At 38.7% G+C, this 22,480-nt stretch overlaps 1 protein-coding gene across 15 annotated transcripts in view; it reads left to right on the plus strand.

The window, feature by feature from the left end:
- The window catches only part of TAF1 (TATA-box binding protein associated factor 1), a 105,281-nt gene that overhangs the window by 2,644 nt on the left and 80,157 nt on the right, over window positions 1-22,480 (plus strand). For 8 of the 15 annotated variants that reach the window (XR_009500366.1, XM_059911829.1, XM_059911825.1 and 5 more), the window contains exons 4-19: window positions 2,263-2,382; window positions 3,505-3,746; window positions 4,114-4,332; window positions 4,723-4,941; window positions 5,295-5,502; window positions 5,796-5,840; window positions 7,063-7,239; window positions 7,606-7,733; window positions 7,827-7,934; window positions 8,052-8,225; window positions 8,668-8,841; window positions 9,071-9,175; window positions 10,955-11,155; window positions 11,325-11,466; window positions 11,883-12,013; window positions 12,665-12,745. Coding sequence is in view for 14 of the 15 variants with exons in the window: in XM_059911829.1 (XP_059767812.1) it covers window positions 2,263-2,382; window positions 3,505-3,746; window positions 4,114-4,332; window positions 4,723-4,941; window positions 5,295-5,502; window positions 5,796-5,840; window positions 7,063-7,239; window positions 7,606-7,733; window positions 7,827-7,934; window positions 8,052-8,225; window positions 8,668-8,841; window positions 9,071-9,175; window positions 10,955-11,155; window positions 11,325-11,466; window positions 11,883-12,013; window positions 12,665-12,745 (2,474 nt within the window). In the remaining variant the exon portion in view is untranslated. The remainder of the gene's footprint in view (window positions 1-2,262; window positions 2,383-3,504; window positions 3,747-4,113; window positions 4,333-4,722; window positions 4,942-5,294; window positions 5,503-5,795; window positions 5,841-7,062; window positions 7,240-7,605; window positions 7,734-7,826; window positions 7,935-8,051; window positions 8,226-8,667; window positions 8,842-9,070; window positions 9,176-10,954; window positions 11,156-11,324; window positions 11,467-11,882; window positions 12,014-12,664; window positions 12,746-22,480) is intronic. The other 7 variants (XM_059911839.1, XM_059911835.1, XM_059911827.1 and 4 more) reach the window with 3 other exon arrangements.

Genomic DNA, 22,480 nt, shown 5'->3' on the forward strand with positions numbered 1-22,480 from the left:
TTGTTATCATTTGGGGAAGGTGAGATAAATGAATGCAAAACATAATTATTAATAATAAGAAGACATAAACTAGTTGCCAGCTCATATTTCTGTATAGAGTGTTATACTTAATTTTGAAGGGCTGCCAGACTAGCTAAGTCAAATAGCATAACTATTTGTTTGAGCACCCTGACATAGGCTGATGGGGAGGTGGTAGCAGCTCTGATTTTTCAGGGCATGTTGTAATTTTCAGTTTTGGATTTGTTGTCTTGGCTAGGGATGGTAAGGAAGAGGATAGGTGAGCGGTTCTTAGTTGGGTTGTGTGAGCTGACCTCCTGGAAAAGGAGGATGCTGTATTTGATAGAGTCTCAGTCAGTGTGAGAAGCTCATTTCCAAGTTCTCTTGTCCTCTGAGGGTACCTTTATCTATGCCCTTAGCTTCCTCCTTCCCTGGCATTGGCCCCTTCACACGGCTTGATTGATAAGGGTGTTTCTTTGGAATAATTAGAAGTAGATGGAGGTCATTAGAAGAGGCTTCATGGAGGTGAATTTTGAGCAAAATTTTGAAAGATAAGGTTTGATGAAGAGGACGCAGCAGGGTATTGTGGTTTGGAAACATGGCTTGCATAAAGGTTTGGAGATAGAAATAAGCAAGTAGTGTGCGGGGAATTGGCCAGCAGGTTTTCTTGGAAGGAGTGGAAAACAAGTAAGAACCAACCATAGAGCAATTTGACAGCACCTTTATGTACACATTACTTGGGGTTTGCTGCCATAAAGAATTGTAAACTGATATAGATTGTTGAGTAAGAAGCAGGATGGTATAATGAAAAGAAGATGGACTTTGGAGTCAGAATGTCATAGGTTCAAGTCCCAACTCCATATTTAGTTTGACCCTGGAAAAGTTGCTCAGTCTCTGAGGCTTGGATTTCTCATTTGTAATAATCTGTCAGTTTTTTTTCTGCAGTAAGTGTATTAATACCTACCTCATTAATAGGACTTTGGTGGGAATTCAAGTTCATTATCACATGGTATGAAAGCACCTACATAGGACAGTGTCATGGTGGATGCTCCATAAATGTTAGTTGTCTTTCCTTCCTAAATGAAAATGAAAAGTGATGCTTGTTGCTTTGGGGTTTTGATTAGAAAAAGGGTAAAGGAGCAGACTAACTTGGAGACAGTTCTTGTGGGCTAGATGTAAAGTTATCGAGGTCTGGAGTAGGGTGACAATTGTGGAAAATGATAGGCAGGGTCAGACTTGAGAGTTGCTGATAAAACATCGGTAGGACTTGGTGAGTGAGGAAGCGTGTTGGAAAGACACTTTGTTGTTAAACCAGGCTTGAATTCTGACTTTGTCACTTAAAACATGTATGACCCTAAGTCACTTCACTTCTGTATCTCAGAATAATTCCTACTTTGCAGCATTATTGGGAGGATTATAGGTAAAATAGCTAAAAGTACATGGCACATAATGGGAGCTCAGTGAATAGAAGTTGCTATAATGACTACTATTAATGATTGATTGGAAAAGGTGTGTTGGGGGTAAGAGATTGATGAAGGAGACAGGAGGCTAAAATCATAAGCTGGGAAAATGAGGATGGAGGTGGTATTGATAGTAACAAAAGGGAATTTAAAAGAGTTGAAGGATATTTCAGTGTGATACGAAATGCAGTTGTTGAATATATGAATGGAAAAGCTCTTCAGGCAGCAGAACATGCAGTGCAATCGTAGAGGGGCTAAGTCAGGGCAAGACATAACAGATTTGAGTTTAGTCTGGATAAATGTGATTCTTTAGAAAGGGAATGGAGAGTGTATAGAGGAATAAAAGCAGAGTGTTCAGGACTAAGTATTGAGTGATGCCACTGGTTAAAGGGTAGTGAAAAGAATAACAGACTGTAGAAGGTAGACAGAAAAAAATGTGTCAAAGACTTGGGAGGTGAGAAAAAAGTCCAGTCTTAAGCTGACAGAGGAAAGAAGAATGTTAAATTCAGTTATGAGATTGAGTAGCATGAAAATAAAGGAACAGGGTTTGACCAGGAGAAGGAGCAAAGGTTTTAAACAGTTCTTGGGAGCTTCCTAAATTCCTGTATGAGATATACATGGTGTTAACAGCACTTGGTGATATGGTGTCATCTCTTTCTGAAGGCAGAAGCTGCATCTGTTGTGTGTTCTCAAGGCATCTGCCTAGTTCTTCATGTGGTGCTTTAAATTCTTGAATGACAAGGGAGCTCAAGGCTGTTGTGTGACATTCTGGATATTGAGGAGATCACTTTCTTGGTTTTATTAGATTATGATGAGGATGACTATGATGCTGATTGTGAAGACATTGATTGCAAGTTGATGCCTCCTCCACCTCCACCCCCAGGACCAATGAAGAAGGATAAGGACCAGGATGCTATTACTGGTGGTAAGTAGAGACTGTCTATTTTTTTCTAAGGAGCAAGTTCCATTCCTGATCCAAATTTTTGGCATGCTCATAGGGGGCTATCAAAATTAAGCTGCTAGGAAAAGACACAACTTCTAGAAGTGATTCATACAATTTTCAAATTTCAGTATTAAAGGGAAATTTTACTTTTAAAACATTTGACAACAGTATTTTAACATGCGCTCAAGAAAAAGTAGTTTAGGTCAGTGTGGTTCTCAAATCTGGCTGCCCATCAGCATCACCTCAAGTCTTTAAAAAAAATACAGATTTCTGACTCTCACCCTTGGAGAATCTGATTCAGAAGATCTGAGGTAGAGCTCAGGGATTTCAGAGAATTCCCCCAAGTAATTTCTGATGCAACTGATCTGTACTGGTATTTGGAAACTACCTGTTTAGATGACTCTCTTTAAAAGAAATGATTAAATAGGAAGGCACCTAGAATGTGTATAAGTCATTTAGAGCCAGCTGTCAGAGTCAGAGATTTCAAAGGCAGGGTCTTTAATGATCATCTCACCTATTCCTATGTCTGCAACAGCAGTAAGTAACCCTGTTCTAGGCTAGAAGATTGGGGAAGAGCAGTGTCTTTGATCTCCTGTATTTTGAGGCTTATGTCAACCTAAGTGTCTCCTATTAGAGTTTTAAGCCATTTCCTTCTTAGTCTGCAGGCTAAGTAGCATTTGGTAACTTTGTGGCGTAGATCTTATTTTATGCTAAATAATTTCATTGTTACCCTGTGGGCTTAAAAAATCTCTCCAGTTTATGGGTCCCTGAATCGGACATGAGGCCTGACTGGTATAAAAGTGTTATGTAATTTTTCTATTGGTCACATTTCTTTAACCTAATATACTTACAGAAAGTAGTAAATGTAGTAATAGTGTTTGTTTTCTCTCATCACAACCCCAGGGTACCAGGTACAAGGTGAGTTGGGGATGGTGGGAGATAATGAGTTGGAATGAGTTTTCTGGGTTGCATACTAGTAATCTGGGTGCTTGGAACTGTATCCCCTGCCACTGAGCCATGCTTAAGCCTAGAGTGGGTGTTGGCTGAATTTGAGGAAATATGCTCACAGTTACATGCCAAAGGGGTTTCTCTTCCTTGTTGCAGTGTCTGAGGATGGAGAAGGCATCATCTTGCCCTCCATCATTGCCCCTTCCTCTTTGGCCTCAGAGAAAGTGGACTTCAGTAGTTCCTCTGACTCAGAATCTGAGATGGGACCTCAGGAAGCAACACAGGCAGAATCTGAGGATGGAAAGCTGACCCTACCATTGGCTGGGATTATGCAGCATGATGCCACCAAGCTGTTGCCGAGTGTCACAGAACTTTTCCCAGAATTTCGTCCTGGGAAGGTACTTTCTGTGGAGAATGCCCACATTGCAAACCACTGCCCTCTTGTAGATACTGGGTTGTGTTGTTAAGATACTGAATACGGAATGGGTAGAATCTAAGGGTTTCCTTTTTTTAAGTTTTGTGCATTGATAGTACATGTGATTTATAGAATTCTCATTAGAAGTTGTCCTTTCTGTTTTAAAAGAACTAGTCCAAATTATTAAGGAGCACTTTACTTTCTTGGTAGATGTTATAAATCTGAGTTCAGCATTTCTTGATCCCTCCCTCACAGTTGAGTAGAATCCTCAAGGGAGTTTCCAGACTCAGAGCTACTGTTTTCCTATATGACATTGAGTCTCTGACATAGAAGCATGTTTTGTGTTCTAGGTGTTACGCTTCCTACGTCTTTTTGGACCAGGGAAGAATGTCCCATCTGTTTGGCGGAGTGCTCGGAGAAAGAGGAAGAAGAAGCACCGTGAACTAATACAGGAAGAGCAGATCCAGGAGGTGGAGTGCTCAGTAGAATCAGAAGTCAACCAGAAATCTTTGTGGAACTACGACTACGCTCCACCACCACCTCCAGAGCAGTGTCTCTCTGATGATGAAGTAGGCAAAGTAGAGATCTGGAATTAAGATCTAAGAGGGGAACAAATGAGTTCTCCCTAGCTTATGTCTAAATTGAAAATAATACCTTAGCAGGCAGTGTCCTGTGCTGATTATCATTAAGTAATCACGATTTCAATCCCAGTGGCTGTCCCTTCCCTGTTGTAATAGAAAAGTATTGGGGGCAGGCAGATGGTGATACACTGATGAGTAGGAAAGTTGAATGATAGAGTATGCCATGATATACCTCCATTGTTTACATTCTAACTGCAGTCCTGTTCAAGAATCATCCTTATGGCTCCTCTGAGTTCCCCTCCTGCCTGTTAACTCCCTGTAGCCTTAGGGCATCTGGGATCAGGATATCTTCCTCCCCTCTACTTTATTCTGTTACAGATCACAATGATGGCTCCTGTGGAGTCCAAGTTTTCCCAGTCAACTGGAGATACAGATAAAGTGACAGACACCAAACCAAGAGTGGCTGAGTGGCGTTATGGTCCTGCTAGACTGTGGTATGATATGCTGGGTGTTCCTGAAGATGGCAGTGGGTTTGACTATGGCTTCAAACTGAGAAAGATGGAACTTGAACCTGTGATGAAATGTAGAATGATGGAGGTAAGTAACACTGGTATGTAAGAAAGGAATCACTGTGCCCAGAGCCCTATCAGTTTTACTTTACTTTTCAACTGGGGAGACACTAGGTAGGGTTTCCTTGGTGGGAGATTGAGGTGTCCAAGCCTTTTGTTTGGTGTGGTATATCACCCTGGCAACTTGGCCCCACTGCAAGGATTCTGTTTGTGAGATGAGTGCTGCGCCAGACTAGGAGTGGGAGGAGGCAGATACCCCTTCGTCATCAGGTTCTTCTCTCAAGTCAGAGACCACATTTGATGTATCTGTTGTGGGATTTGGAGTGGGAACTCTGACGAGTGACCATTCAGGGATTTGTTGTTCCTCTCCTGCTTGTGTAGGACTTAAGGAAACTTGAGGAAAGCAGTGGCACTGATCTTCTGGCTGATGAAAACTTCCTGATGGTGACACAGCTGCATTGGGAGGATGATATCATCTGGGATGGGGAGGATGTCAAACACAAAGGGACAAAACCACAGCGTGCAAGCTTGGCAGGCTGGCTTCCTTCCAGCATGACTAGGAATGCCATGGCTTACAATGTTCAACAAGGTGTGCATCTATGCCTGCTGTGTCCAGCACAAACTGTCCTTCATCTCAGTCATCTTAAGTAGGCTTAGCTGTGATCTTGGCTGCTGAGGGACAGTGAAATGTTTTGGATCTGAGCCCTGATTCTAGTCTGTAATGTTTTTTTTACACTGTTAATGAGCTAGGTTGGACTCTGATTTCTCATTAGAAAAATGTGAAAACTACTTTGAAGTTAAAGATCTTTCGGAACTGTAACAATGCTTTTATCTTTATAGTCTACTTTTGTTTACAAAGGCCCTTTATCTTTATCATTCTAGAATTTGCTTTTTTCCTCCTTAAATACACGTGGACACTCAAAAAAGGTATGCTATGCTTAATGTAGAAAACTTTGAAGATACAGTACAGTGTCAAAAATCACTGGTAATCCTACCATCTAGAGACTATCAGCTTTAACTTTTTGGTGTATTTTTCTTTCAGTTTTCTGTCTTTTGTGTGTATATAGCTGAGCTCATTCCTATAGGTACAATTTTACATGTTGTGTTTTTCACGTAATGTAATATTATTTTACGTCATTTAAAGCTCTTCATAAAAATGTTTAATGACATGGGAAACTCATTTTAAATGGAAAAAAACCCCCAGATATGAAGGGGCATATTTGATACCCTGTTTGCATAAGTGAAAAAGAAAAACACACTATATAAACAGAAAGTTTACTAAAAGGGAATATACTATGGGATTCCCAGTGGTTCCTTCTAGTTTGTAAGATCACAAACAGCGTCGCAGTTTTCTTTATACCTTTCCTGTATTTTCCAAATTTTCTTGAGTTAATCTGGATTTCTTTTATAATTCAGAGGAAAACCAAAAATGTCTTCTAAATCTAAGAAATAGTTTTTTTTCTTTTTCCTTCCCTTCTATCTAAACACTTTATTAGTTACATAGCAGTCATACATGGATGTTTTCATAATTTACCAATAATTATTGTATTTTAAATATAATATATTTTACTACATTTATTGTTAGCATATTTTACCATCATTTATTACCATAATTTATTTAATCAGTCCGTTATTAAACATTTAGCTGTTTAAATTTTGACTATTATAAAAAAACATTGCAGTGAACATTTTTGTCTGCAACATTTTTTTTTTTTTAAGATTTTTATTTATTTATTTATGGCTGTGTTGGGTCTTCGTTTCTGCGCGAGGGCTCTCTCCAGCCGCGGCAAGTAGGGGCCACTCCTCATCACGGTGCACGGGCCTCTCACCATCGAGGCCTCTCTTGTTGCGGAGCACAGGCTCCAGACTCGCAGGCTCAGTAGTTGTGGCTCACGGGCCCAGTTGCTCTGCGGCACGTGGGATCCTCCCAGACCAGGGCTCGAACCCATGTACCCTGCATTGGCAGGCAGACTCTCAACCACTGCGCCACCAAGGAAGCCCTGCAACATTTTTAAAAGTACACTGTATCCACTAGGTTCCTTTTCAGTAGCCACATGAGTAACTACTAGCATTTGCTCCTTTTCCCTTTGCTAGAATTGAAGGGGGCATAAATGTTTTGTTTGTTATTGTTTCCTCATGTTTTGACTAGGTTTTGCAGCAACCCTGGATGATGACAAACCTTGGTACTCCATTTTTCCCATTGACAATGAGGAGCTAGTGTATGGACGCTGGGAGGACAATATCATTTGGGATGCTCAGGCCATGCCCCGGTTCCTGGAGCCTCCTGTTTTGACACTTGATCCCAATGATGAGAACCTCATTTTGGGTATGGTACTGGCTGGGTCAGTGTTTCTCCTCCATAATTGACAGCTTGCTCTGCTAATGTCTGGGGCAGGAGCAAATCAGAAGGGTTGGGAAGGTCAAGACTAGAAGCTTCTTGATAGCAGTTTGAGACAGCAAAGTTGTGGCTGTCAGTTTCTAGTATTTGTGTATTGTTTAGGGAAAACTCATAAGGTAGGAATGTTGGAAAGTAGTACCTTGGAGATGTCAGGAGTGTAGTTTGGTTGGAGTTAATCATGGACTAGAAGTGGTCTGGAGAAGGATGAGAAATCTGGTTAGGAATTGCAAAGGTGTCAGTAGGAAAGGTGAATCTTCAGGGATAACAACTCCAGGGTGACTTTTGTTTCCTCAGAAATTCCAGATGAAAAGGAAGAGGCTACTTCTAACTCTCCCTCCAAGGAGAGTAAGAAGGAATCATCTCTGAAGAAGAGTCGAATTCTGTTAGGGAAAACAGGAGTCATCAAGGAGGAACCACAGCAGGTCTGTGAAGGGAAAAGGGGTTTGGTGTTTAGAAGAACAAAGAAAGGTAATGGAGAAGGGTAGTCTGACTAAGGTTTGATGATGTATCATTAGAACATGTCTCAGCCAGAAGTGAAAGATCCATGGAATCTCTCCAATGATGAATATTACTACCCTAAGCAACAGGGTCTTCGAGGCACCTTTGGAGGAAATATTATCCAGGTAAAAGTAGCATTTTTTTCTGTGGTGAATGGGAACCACTGCTTTCTTCTGATGGAGGATATGGGTAAATCTTGCCTAGGCTGGAGTTTAATTTGAACCCTTATATTTCTGTCTTAGCACTCAATTCCTGCTGTGGAATTACGGCAGCCCTTCTTTCCCACCCACATGGGGCCCATTAAACTACGGCAGTTCCATCGCCCACCTCTGAAGAAGTACTCTTTTGGGGCACTATCTCAGCCAGGTCCCCACTCAGTCCAGCCCTTGCTAAAGCACATCAAAAAGAAGGCTAAGGTTGGTTATCTTGGTTAGAAGAAAACAGCTATAAAAGACATTGGAGTACAAATGGGGGAGATGGACTGGATATTAGATGATACTAGGAAATTATTTATTTTCTTAGATGTGATAGAATGTTATTGTGGTTATTTAGGAGAATGTCCTTGGGAGATGCATGTGAAAATGCTGTGAAGTGCCATGGTAACTGCAACTTTGAAAAACGGTTCAGCAAAATCTATTGAGAGATAGTTACAGATAAAACAAATATGGCAAAATATAAAGTTACATCTAAGTGGTGGGATAATAGGTGTTCATAGTTTTGACTTTATGTTTGACAATTTTTGCTATGAAGTTGGAAAAAAAAAAGGCAAGTAAAAGTTTTTGATGTCTCAGTGAACAACATCACTCTGTAATTATTGTCCTGTCAGTAGCTGTACCGTATTGTCTTTGTTCTCGGCAGATGAGAGAACAAGAGAGGCAAGCTTCAGGTGGTGGAGAGATGTTTTTCATGCGCACACCTCAGGACCTCACAGGCAAAGATGGAGATCTTATTCTTGCAGAATATAGTGAGGAAAATGGACCATTAATGATGCAGGTTGGCATGGCAACCAAGATTAAAAACTACTATAAGCGGGTGAGTCTGCTCAGAAAATCTTTGTTGTTAGTATAGCTGTAGTTAAATATCCAGTGATCATATGTGAACGTGTATTTTGTTATTTTATACTAGGAATTTATTGGGAGGAAGGAATGATATCCATTTTGCAGGTAGTACTATTAGTAGAATGCTATGCTCATAGAATATTTTGTGTAGGCTTATTGATTATATTCTGGGATAATAACTGGGTCTGCTGCATTCCTTATAGAAACCCGGAAAAGATCCCGGAGCCCCAGATTGTAAATATGGAGAAACTGTTTACTGCCATACATCTCCTTTTCTAGGCTCACTCCATCCTGGACAATTACTTCAGGTGAGGAATTATTTCCTGTTGTAACTCTTTCCTAAGGAAATTGACAGATGAGGAGCTAGTCAGCCCGGAAAGGACCAATTCTAGTTGATTGAGATACTATTTATACATCAAATATGGGAAAGAGCAATATAAACTAAAAATGATTATAATCCAAAAATTTTTTGCATCTTTTTATTGAAACTGGCTCCTTATTATGTTATTCAGTAAGTTAAATTTGCAATAGTTTTTTGAAAATACATAGTGGTAAGAAGTCCAGAAACATCTGGGTGGCATAGGGAAGTCAACCTGGGATTAATAATTTACTATAGGGACTTCCCTGGTGGTCCAGTGGTTAAGACTTCACCTTCCAATGCAGGGGTTGCAGGTTCGATCCCTGGTTGGGGAGCTAAGATCCCACATGCCTCAGGGCCAAAAAACCAAAACATAAAACAGAAGCAGTATTGTAACAAATTCAATAAAGGCTTTAAAAGTGGTCCACGTTAAAAAAAAATCTTAAAAAAAAATTTACTATAGTTAATTTATGAATGTTTAATTTGTATGTGTAAGATGGGTATGTTTTGATTATAGTAGTCGTGGTCATTGTGAGTATTGAACCACCCTGAACTGTGCTACTTACAGTCCCCAGCTGTAGTGAAATGGTTTTTTCCCCTCTTTGTTCTGATGGGTATAGAGATGCCCTCTGCTAACCTAGCTTTTACATATCTTGTTAAGGGAAGGTACAGAGGTCCACAAATGATGTGAGGAAATCTTTAGCACTCTTCTACCTTGTTCCCCCCCCACTCCCGCCCCACTTCATTTCTCTTGGCAATCTTAACCATTTTACCTGCTCTTGTACCTACTTTATTCCATTGTTTCTATTGCTTATTCTCTTAAAACATCCACAAAGCACATTGTTTTTTTATCCTTTACATCTGTAGTCCATTTCCCACCAAATTTTGAGTATCACCTTCATACTGTTCCTGGAGTTCCTATCCCTGTAACTTGCTATTGAGATTTTCTACCAGTCCATCCCCTTCTTTTGTGGCTACTTTTGTAGTCTCTCAGAGAGATCCCTTTTTACCTTCTCCTGTAACTCTTTTCCACATTTAGAATTTTCTTTCCACACCTATCTATTGAAGATCCTCTCTCTTTTCTACTTTTCTGATTTTTTTGAGAAGTCTTTCCTTAGAATCACAGGTTCTTGTGATAGTTGATCCTCATCTGGCTGCTACTTAAACAAGCTCAAATGTTTCTGTCCTGCATGTTTGGTCTGTCTTTTCTAGCACACTTTCTAATTCATTAGTTGTTTTTGTTGTTTTATTTTTTTATTAATTTACTTAACAAATGTTTTGATCTCACATATTATGTCAAGGGCTATGCTAGGTCTAGGGTAGTAGTATGGTACTTGTTAGTTTATAAAGTGATTTTCATATGTAATCTTTATAGCAATCGTGTGAGGTATAGGCGTTTTAAATATCTCCATTTTGTAGATGAGGAAAATTAAGCTCATAGATATTAAGTAATTTATCTGACATCATACAGTGAGTAGCAGAGCCAGTGTCATCTGAATCCAAATCCTGTAATTTCCCCACTACTGACTCTTAAAGGTAGCCAGTGGGTAAAAAATTATCTGTCTAATCCCATTTGATATTCCATGTTATAATTTGTTTACGTTATTCGATACACCTTAGATGGCATAATGGGGATAGAGAGCAAACAAGCTTGATTTTCCTTTCTCATTAGTTTACTAAATTTCCAGGGTTTCTCTGTATATAACTTTTGTGTTTTTATTTTTGTTAGGCATTTGAGAACAATCTTTTTCGTGCTCCAATTTATCTTCATAAGATGCCAGAAACTGACTTCCTTATCATTCGCACAAGACAAGGTTACTATATTCGAGAATTAGTGGATATTTTTGTGGTTGGACAGCAGTGCCCCTTGTTTGAAGTTCCTGGGCCCAACTCCAAAAGGGCCAATACACATATTCGAGACTTTCTCCAGGTAAGAATGAGAGGATAGGGAGGGGGTCTGGGTGTACGTCAAAGGATATGTGGATTTGGGGGCACACCAGGAAAGATCAAAACACATAGGGGATTAGCAGGGGAAGGGGCCCTGGGGAGGACTTTTATCCTTACTTTGCCAAATAAAAAAAATTCGGTTTGTTGGGCAGGTTTTTATTTACCGCCTGTTCTGGAAGAGTAAAGATCGGCCACGGCGGATCCGAATGGAAGATATAAAAAAAGCCTTTCCTTCCCATTCAGAAAGCAGCATCCGGAAGAGGCTAAAGCTCTGCGCTGACTTCAAACGCACAGGTCATCAGTTGTGACTGATTATATGTCCTCTCTGCCTCTCTCCAAGAAAGGAATTAGGGCTTCCAGTTAAAAGGATAAACATACAGTTAATAAAATAGAAAAAAAACAATAAAGTCATCAAAAGGAGGTAGCAAATCTTCTAATTATGGAGGCTCTGATTACTATTTAATTTTTTTTTTTTTTTTGCTATTTAATCTTGCCTGTCAGGAAATTCAGTGTGATTGTTGGATGTCTTACGTGAGATGTAGGAAACCTAGCAGCAGGGCTTTTCTTTGCCGGACAGTCAGGCTAACTGTGGCTAGGCCTGATACCTTCTAGGACATTGCCTAGTTCAGTCTTGTTTTGCCATCCCTGTTGGCTGTCAATGAAAGGGCCTTTGGGATTCAGAATGGTCTCATTTTCTCTGTCTTTTCTAGGCATGGACTCAAACTGGTGGGTGCTGAAGTCTGATTTTCGTTTACCAACTGAGGAGGAGATCAGGGCTATGGTGTCTCCAGAGCAGTGCTGCGCTTATTATAGCATGATAGCTGCAGAGCAGCGGCTGAAGGTGAACACCTTCCTCTTAGGCACTACTTATGCCTATGGGTTTTTTTCAGAGAGATGAGGATGAAGACTTTTCTCACTGGCTTACGAATGATGGTTACTAGATTGTTACCAATTATTTATAAAGTCAAACTGTATGATGTACTCTGTGTACATCAGTTCTGGGGTAAACTGCATTGTAGCTAAATACCAGTGGGAAGGCTTAGTGAGGGACTTAGGGCATATTGTTTTGCTTTGAAAATGGTTGCTCATTCATTTGGGTGGTGGTTTTAATCTCTGTTCTTTGTAAGACAGGTGTGTTAGCAGGGAAAGTACTTCTTAGTTGTTTTCCATAGCCTTCCAGGTGGGCAGAGATGATGATGCTGCTGGACATGTGGTTTAGAGAAGCATAATGTCCTTATCAGGCCAAAATAGGAAAGATCTAGCTGGGGTGGGATAGCACAGCTCTGTCCCACTGAGTTAATGAGCCATCTCTATTTCGCTTCCTTATGGGCCTTAACTATCCACATGTATTAGCCTAAGGATGTAGAATGGTGATAGGTACGCCTAAGACTTTACAGAATCCATTCTTTATGCAAAATGGGCTTTGGTGTTCTGTACTTGGTATTCATTGAAACTTGTGCTTTGTCTTACGCATGGATTTGTCCTCTTCCAGGATGCTGGCTATGGTGAGAAGTCCTTTTTTGCTCCAGAAGAAGAAAATGAGGAAGATTTCCAGATGAAGATTGATGATGAGGTACAGCTTTAATCTTTATTAGTACATCCCATTTATCCTTTTTTTAAAAAACAGCTTTATTGAGATGATTGACATACAATAAACGGCGCATGTTTAAAGTGTACTATTTGGTACGTTTTGTTGTATGTTTATACCTGTGAAATTGTCGTGACAAGATAATGAGTGTATCTGTCACCCCCAAAAGTTTCTTCGTGCCTCTTTGAAATCCCTTTCTCCTCTCTCCTCCCTTCTCTCTACCCTCCCTGTCCCTTGACAACCACTGATGTGCTTCCTGTCACTATAGATTAGTTTGCACTTTTTAGAATTTTAGATAAATGGAATCATACAGTTACATGTACTCTTTTGTTTTTAATTGGTAAAATACATACACAAAATTTACCATCTTAACCTTTAAGTGTGTAGTCAGTAGTGTTAAGTACATTCACACTGTTATACAACCAATCTCCAGAACTCTTTCCATCTTGCAAAACTGAAGCTCTATTACCCATTAAACAGTAATTCCCCATTTTTCCCTCCCCTAGCCCCTGGCAACCACCATTTTACTTTCTGTCCCTATGAATTTTACTACTTTAGGTACTTCACCTAAGTGGAATCATACAGTATTTGTTTTTATATCACTGATTTATTTCATCTGGGATAATATTCTTAAGGTTCATTCAGGTTGTAGCATGTGTCAGAATTTCCTTCCTTTTTTTTTTTGAGAGTTTTTGTTTTGTTTTTTATTATCTTTGGCTGTGTTGGGTCTTTGTTGCTGCACGCAGGCTTTCTCTAGTTGTGGCGAGTGGGGGCTACTCTTCGTTGTGGAGTGTGGGCTTCTGTTGTTGCAGAGCACGGGCTCTAGGCGCGCGGGCTTCAGTAGTTGTGGCGCATGGGCTCTAGAGCGCAGGCTCAGTAGTTGTGGCGCATGGGCTTAGTTGGTCCGCGGCATGTGGGATCTTCCCGGACCAGGGCTCGAACCCGTGTCCCCTGCATTGGCAGGCAGATTCTTAACCACTGCTCCACCAGGGAAGCTCTTCCTTCCTTTTTAAGGCTGAATAATATTCTGTGATATGTATACACACACACATATACCATGGAATATTATTTTGGTTATCCATTCATCCATTGATGGACATTTGCATTGTTTCCACCTCTTGGCTGTTGTGAATAGTGCTGCTATGAACATGGGTGAGCAAATATCTCTTCAAGACCTTGCTTTCAATTCTTTTGCATATATACCCAGAAATGGAATTACTGGATCATATGATAATTCTATTTTTATCAGTAGTTTTTTGAGGAACCTCCATAATGTTTTTCAAAGCATCTGCACTGTTTTACATTCCTATCAATGGTGTATAAGAGTTCCAACATCCCCACACTTTCGTCAGCATTTGTTATTTATTGTTTTTTTGATAAGTAGCTATCTCAATGGGTGTGAGGTGGTATCTTAGTGTGGTTTTGATTTGCATTTCCCTGATGATTAGTGTCTTTTCATGTGCTTGTTGGCCATTTGTGTGCCTTATTTTGAGAAATGTCTGTTCAAGCCCTTTGCCCATTTTTGAATTGGGTTGTTTGCTTTTTGTGGTTGCGTTGCAGGAGTTTATATATTCTGGGTGTTAACCTCTTTTCAGATACATGTTATGCAAATATTTTCTCCCATTCCATAGGTTGCCTTTCACTCTGTTGTGTCCTTTGTTGCTGAGAAATTTTAAATTTTGATGTAGTCCAGTTTACCTAATTTTACTTTTGTCGCTTGTGCTTTTGGTTCCATATCCAGGAGATCATTGCCAGATCCAGTGTCGGGAAACTTTTCCCGTCTTTTCTTCTAAGAGTTTTACATTGTTAGTTCTTACATTTCAGTGTTTGTCCCATTTTGAGTTAATTTTTCTTTATGGTGTAAAGTAAAGGTCCACCTTCATTATTTTGTACATGGGTATTCTATTTTCCCAGCACCATTTGTTGAAAGTGTAAATTTTTTCTTGTCTGTGTTCTTCACTCTAATTATGTTGAGATTCAGCCAGGTGGTTGTGTGTATTAATAGTTTGTTCCTTTTATTGCTGCGTAGTATACCACAGTATGGATGTACTACAGTTTGTTTAATCACCTGTCAAAGGGGATTTTGGTTGTTCCCAGTTTTTGGCTATTATGAATAAAGCTGCCTTAAATATCCATGTATAAATCTTTATATGGACATACATTTTTTTTGGCGGGGGGGTAAATACCTAGAAGTGAAATTGCTGGGTTGTATGGTAACTCTGTTTTACCTTTGGAGGAACTGCCAGACTTTTGCACAGTGGCTGCACCATCTACATTCCTACTAGCAGTGTATGAGGGTTCCAGTGTTCCAACATCCTTATCAACACTTGTTATTTTCTATTTATTATTATTGCTATTATTATTATTGCCCGCCTATAGTGGGTGTGAAGTGGTCTGTCATTGCAGTTTTATTTTTATTTATTTTTCTTCACAAACACACACTGTATTTTATTTTTACAAGAGATGAGTAGACTGACACAGCAACAGTCAGCTCTACCCACCACCAGAGCCTCCCATCAAGCCTCTTAGATAGCCTCAACCACCAGAGGGCAGACAAGAGAAGCAAGAAAAACTATAATCCTGCAGCCTGTGGACCAAAAACCACAGTTACAGAAAGATAGAGAAGATGAAAAGGCAGAGGGCTATGTACCAGATGAAGGAACAAGAAAAAATCCCAGAAAAACAACTAAATGAAGTGGAGATAGGCAACCTTCCAGAAAAAGAATTCAGAATAATGATAGTGAAGATGATCCAGGACCTCGGAATAAGAATGGAGGCAAAGATTGAGAAGATGCAAGAAATGATTAACAAAGACCTAGAAGAATTAAAGAACAAACAAACAGAGATGACCAATACAATAACTGAAATGAAAACTACACTAGAAGGAATCAATAGCAGAATAACTGAGGCAGAAGAACGGACAAGTGACCTGGAAGACAGAATGGTGGAATTCACTGCTGCGGAACAGACTAAAGAAAAAAGAATGAAAAGAAATGAAGACAGCCTAAGAGACCTCTGGGACAACATTAAACGCAACAACATTCGCATTATAGGGGTCCCAGAAGGAGAAGAGAGAGAGAAAGGGCCAGAGAAAATATTTGAAGAGATTATAGTCGAAAACTTCCCTAACATGGCAAAGGAAATAGCCACCCAAGTCCAGGAAGCGCAGAGAGTCCCATACAGAATAAACCCAAGGAGAAACACGCCGAGACACATAGTAATCAAAGTGGCAAAAATTAAAGACAAAGAAAAATTATTGAAAGCAGCAAGGGAAAAACGACAAATAACATACAAGGGAACTCCCATAAGGTTAACAGCTGATTTCTCAGCAGAAACTCTGCAAGCCAGAAGGGAGTGGCATGATATACTTAAAGTGATGAAAGGGAAGAACCTACAACCAAGATTACTCTACCCGGCAAGGATCTCATTTAGATTTGATGGAGAAATCAAAAGCTTTACAGACAAGCAAAAGCTAAGAGAATTCAGCACCACCAAACCAGCTCTACAACAAATGCTAAAGGAACTTCTCTAAGTGGGAAACACAAGAGAAGAAAAGGACCTACAAAAACAAACCCAAAACAATTAAGAAAATGGTCATAGGAACATACATATCTATAATTACCTTAAATGTGAATGGATTAAATGCCCCAACCAAAAGACATAGACTGGCTGAATGGATACGAAAACAAGACCCATATATATGCTGTCTACAAGAGACCCACTTTAGACCTAGGGACACATACAGACTGAAAGTGAGGGGATGGAAAAAGATATTCCATGCAAAGGGAAATCAAAAGAAAGCTGGAGTAGCTATACTCATATCAGATAAAATAGACTTTAAAATAAAGAATGTTACAAGAGACAAGGAAGGACACTACATAATGATCCAGGGATCAATCCAAGAAGAAGATATAACAATTATAAATATATATGCACCCAACATAGGAGCACCTCAATACATAAGGCAACTGCTAACAGCTATAAAAGAGGAAATCGACAGTAACACAATAATAGTGGGGGACTTTAACACCTCACTTACACCAATGGACAGATCATCCAAAATGAAAATAAATAAGGAAACAGAAGCTTTAAATGACACAATAGACCAGATAGATTTAATTGATATATATAGGACATTCCATCCAAAAACAGCAGATTACATGTTCTTCTCAAGTGCGCACGGAACATTCTCCAAGATAGATCACATCTTGGGTCACAAATCAAGCCTCAGTAGATTTAAGAAAATTGAAATCATATCAAGCATCTTTTCTGACCACAACGCTATGAGATTAGAAATGAATTACAGGGAAAAAAACGTAAAAAGGACAAACACATGGAGGCTAAACAATACGTTACTAAATAACCAAGAGATCACTGAAGAAATCAAAGAGGAAATTAAAAAATACCTACAGACAAATGACAATGAAAACACGACGACCCAAAACCTATGGGATGCAGCAAAAGCGGTTCTAAGAGGGAAGTTTATAGCTATACAAGCCTACCTAAAGAAACAAGAAAAATCTCAAGTAAACAATCTAACCTTACACCTAAAGAAACTAGAGAAAGAAGAACAAAAAAAACCCAAAGTTAGCAGAAGGAAAGAAATCATAAAGATCAGAGCAGAAATAAATGAAATAGAAACAAAGAAAACAATAGCAAAGATCAATAAAACTAAAAGTTGGTTCTTTGAGAAGATAAACAAAATTGATAAGCCATTAGCCAGAGTCATCAAGAAAAAGAGGGAGAGGACTCAAATCAATAAAATCAGAAATGAAAAAGGAGAAGTTACAACAGACACCGCAGAAATACAAAGCATCCTAAGAGACTACTACAAGCAACTTTATGCCAATAAAATGGACAACCTGGAAGAAATGGACAAATTCTTAGAAAGGTATAACCTTCCAAGACTGAACCAGGAAGAAACCGAAAATATGAACAGACCAATCACAAGTAATGAAATTGAAACTGTGATTAAACATCTTCCAACAAACAAAAGTCCAGGACCAGAGGGCTTCACAGGTGAATTCTATCCAACATTTAGAGAAGAGCTAACACCCATCATTCTCAAACTCTTCCAAAAAATTGCAGAGGAAGGAACACTCCCAAACTCATTCTATGAGGCCACCATCACCCTGATACCAAAACCAGACAAAGACACTACAAAAAAAGAAAATTACAGACCAATATCACTGATGAATATAGATGCAAAAATCCTCAACAAAATACTAGCAAACAGAATCCAACAACACATTAAAAGGATCATACACCACGATCAAGTGGGATTTATCCCAGGGATGCAAGGATTCTTCAATATACGCAAATCAATCAATGTGATACACCATATTAACAAATTGAAGAATGAAAACCATATGATCATCTCAATAGATGCAGAAAAAGCTTTTGACAAAATTCAACACCCATTTATGATAAAAACTCTCCAGAAAGTGGGCATAGAGGGAACCTACCTCAACATAATAAAGGCCATATATGACAAACCCACAGCAAACATCATTCTCAATGGTGAAAAACTGAAAGCATTTCCTCTAAGATCAGGAACGAGACAAGGATGCCCACTCTCACCACTATTATTCAACATAGTTCTGGAAGTCCTAGCCACGGCAATCACAGAAGAAAAAGAAATAAAAGGAATACAAATTGGAAAAGAAGAAGTAAAACTGTCACTGTTTGCGGATGACATGATACTATACATAGAGAACCCTAAAACTGCCACCAGAAAACTGCTAGAGCTAATTAATGAATATGGTAAAGTTGCAGGATACAAAATTAATGCACAGAAATCTCTTGCATTCCTATACACTAATGATGAGAAATCTGAAAGAGAAATTATGGAAACACTTCCATTTACCATTGCAACAAAAAGAATAAAATACCTAGGAATAAACCTACCTAGGGAGACAAAAGACCTGTATGCAGAAAACTATAAGACACTGATGAAAGAAATTAAAGATGATACCAACAGATGGAGGGATATACCATGTTCTTGGATTGGAAGAATCAACATTGTGAAAATGAGTATACTACCCAAAGCAATCTACAGATTCAATGCAATCCCTATCAAATTACCAATGGCATTTTTTACGGAGCTAGAACAAATCATCTTAAAATTTGTATGGAGACACAAAAGACCCGGAATAGCCAAAGCAGTCTTGAGGCAAAAAAATGGAGCTGGAGGAATCAGACTCCCTGACTTCAGACTATACTACAAAGCTACAGTAATCAAGACAATATGGTACTGGCACAAAAACAGAAACATAGATCAATGGAACAAGATAGAAAGCCCAGAGATTAAACCACGCACCTATGGTCAACTAATCTATGACAAAGGAGGCAAAGATATACAATGGAGAAAAGACAGTCTCTTCAGTAAGTGGTGCTGGGAAAACTGGACAGCTACATGTAAAAGAATGAAATTAGAATACTCCCTAACACCATACACAAAAATAAACTCAAAATGGATTAGAGACCTAAATATAAGACTGGACACTATAAAACTCTTAGAGGAAAACATAGGAAGAACACTCTTTGACATAAACCACAGCAAGATCTTTTTTGATCCACCTCCTAGAGTAATGGAAATAAAAACAAAAATAAACAAGTGGGACCTAATGAAACTTCAAACCTTTTGCACAGCAAAGGAAACCATAAACAAGACGAAAAGACAACCCTCAGAATGGGAGAAAATATTTGCAAATGAATCAACGGACAAAGGATTAATCTCCAAAATATATAAACAGCTCATTCAGCTCAATATCAAAGAAGCAAACACCCCAATCCAAAAATGGGCAGAAGACCTAAATAGACATTTCTCCAAAGAAGACATACAGACGGCCACGAAGCACATGAAAAGATGCTCAACATCACTAATTATTAGAGAAATGCAAATCAAAACTACAATGAGGTATCACCTCACTCCTGTTAGAATGGGCATCATTGGAAAATCTACAAATAACAAATGCTGGAGAGGGTGTGGTGAAAAGGGAACCCTCTTGCACTGTTGGTGGGAATGTAAATTGATACAGCCACTATGGAGAACAATATGGAGGTTCCTTAAAAAAATAAAAATAGAATTACCATATAACCCAGCAATCCCACTACTGGGCATATACCCAGAGAAAACCGTAATTCAAAAAGACACATGCACCCGAATGTTCATTGCAGCACTATTTACAATAGCCAGGTCATGGAAGCAACCTAAATGCCCATCAACAGACGAATGGATAAAGAAGTTGTGGTGCATATATACAATGGAATATTACTCAGCCATAAAAAGGAACGAAATTGAGTCATTTGTTGAGACGTGGATGGATCTAGAGACTGTCATACAGAGTGAAGTAAGTCAGAAAGAGAAAAACAAATATCGTATATTAATGCATGTATGCAGAACCTAGAAAAATGGTACAGATGAGCCAGTTTGCAGGGCAGAAGTTGAGACACAGATGTAGACAATGGACATATGGACACCAAGGGGGGAAAACTGCGGTGGGGTGGGGATGGTGGTGTGCTGAATTGGGCGATTGGGATTGACATGTATACACTGATGTGTATAAAACTGATGCCTAATAAGAACCTACAGTATAAAACAACAAACAAAACAACTAATACTAAACTTTCATTGGGTTATCTGTATGGAAATATGTTAATATAAATGTTTCAGACATTACATGAAATTTCTAAAAATCTTATATTTGTATTTGTATGGAAATATGTATGGAAATATGTTAATATAAAGGTTTCAGACATTACATGAAATTTCTAAAAATCTTATATGTTCTGGTATAATGTTATAAGTCATAATCCTAGTTATTACTTTAAAATGTATATCTCAGAAATAACTAATTTTCTTGTCAACTGCATTATTATGAACTTTCATCAAATCTTTAACCGTGGTCATTTTTAAGTCTTTTGTCATTTACAGACAGTTCTGGGTGTACTCTGATGTTTTTGCAAATATGTTCCTATAAAAGGGTTTCATCTTCAAGAAATTCATGGAAAAGACTCTGACAAGTACAGGTTTCTGGTAACGGACTGTACTGCTGAACTGAATGAATAAGCATTTTCAGAACTCTAATGAAAAACTGATGAACTCATAAAAGTGCTAACAAAAGATCAAGATGAAAAAAAAAATTAATTACATGGGACTGAGTGAACTGATGAGGATGAGTATAATTTTTGTGACTTTCTGTCTGAATTAAAAAAAAAATCCCACAAGGACTCAGAGGCAAAGAATATACAAATCAATTTTCACTGCAAAGTAAAGGAGCTGTTACAGTGGAAAAAAAAAAATGCGAACTTATAAGTCTGTAATAGCTGGCTTCTTACCTGAGACATGGGCAAAACACACACCTCCCAGAATACTGATATGACTACTGTTACCTAGTGGCAGCATATATAATTGCAGGGAAAGTGTATGAGAAAATTTTAACAAGTGTAGTAACCAAAAGCCTAAATAAAATGACTAAACATTGGAACCTGGCACCAAGTTGTTCAATAAATATGAGTAGATCATTAAAAAAAAAAAAAAAAAAAAGAGATAAGTAGACTGACACCAAGCATTGTACATGGATGACCACAACAAAAGCAACAATGATTGCAATTACCAAACATGAAACACACTCATACTATGTCATAATATTGACATTCAGTCCAGTAATCCTCCAATGTAACAGCTCCTTTACTTTGCAGTGAAAATTGATTTGTATATTCTTTGCCTCTGAGTCCTTGTGGGATTTTTTTTTTAATTCAGACAGAAAGTCACAAAAATTATACTCATCCTCATCAGTTCACTCAGTCCCATGTAATTAATTTTTTTTTATCTTGATCTTTTGTTAGCACTTTTATGAGTTCATCAGTTTTTCATTAGAGTTCTGAAAATGCTTATTCATTCAGTTCAGCAGTACAGTCAGTTACCAGAAACCTGTACTTGTCAGAGTCTTTTCCATGAATTTCTTGAAGATGAAACCCTTTTATAGGAACATATTTGCAAAAGCATCAGAGTACACCCAGAACTGTCTGTAAATGACAAAAGACTTAAAAATGACCACAGTTAAAGATTTGATGGGGGCTTCCCTGGTGGCGCAGTGGTTGAGAATCTGCCTGCTAATGCAGGGGACACGGGTTCGAGCCCTGGTCTGGGAGGATCCCACATGCCGCGGAGCAACTGAGCCCGTGAGCCACAGCTACTGAGCCTGCGCGTCTGGGGCCTGTGCTCTGCAACAGGAGAGGCGGCGATAGTGAGAGGCCCACGCACCGCGATGAGGAGTGGCCCCTGCTCGCCGCAACTAGAGAAAGCCCTCGCACAGGAACGAAGACCCAACACAGCCAAAAATAAATAAATTAATTAATTAATTTAAAAAAAAAAAGATTTGATGAAAGTTCATAATAATGCAGTGGACAAGAAAATTAGTTATTTCTGAGATATACATTTTAAAGTAATAACTAGGATTATTACTTATAACATTATACCAGAACATATAAGATTTTTAGAAATTTCATGTTATGTCTGAAACATTTATATTAACATATTTCCATATATATTTCCATACAAATACAAATATAAGATTTTTAGAAATTTCATGTAATGTCTGAAACATTTATATTAACATATTTCCATACAAATAACCCAATGAAGGTTTAGTATTGGTTGTTTTGTTTGTTTGTTTATACTGCAGGTTCTTATTAGGCATCAATTTTATACACATC

This window comes from Balaenoptera ricei, chromosome X (assembly GCF_028023285.1).
Source record: "Balaenoptera ricei isolate mBalRic1 chromosome X, mBalRic1.hap2, whole genome shotgun sequence".
Lineage (NCBI taxonomy): Eukaryota > Metazoa > Chordata > Mammalia > Artiodactyla > Balaenopteridae > Balaenoptera > Balaenoptera ricei.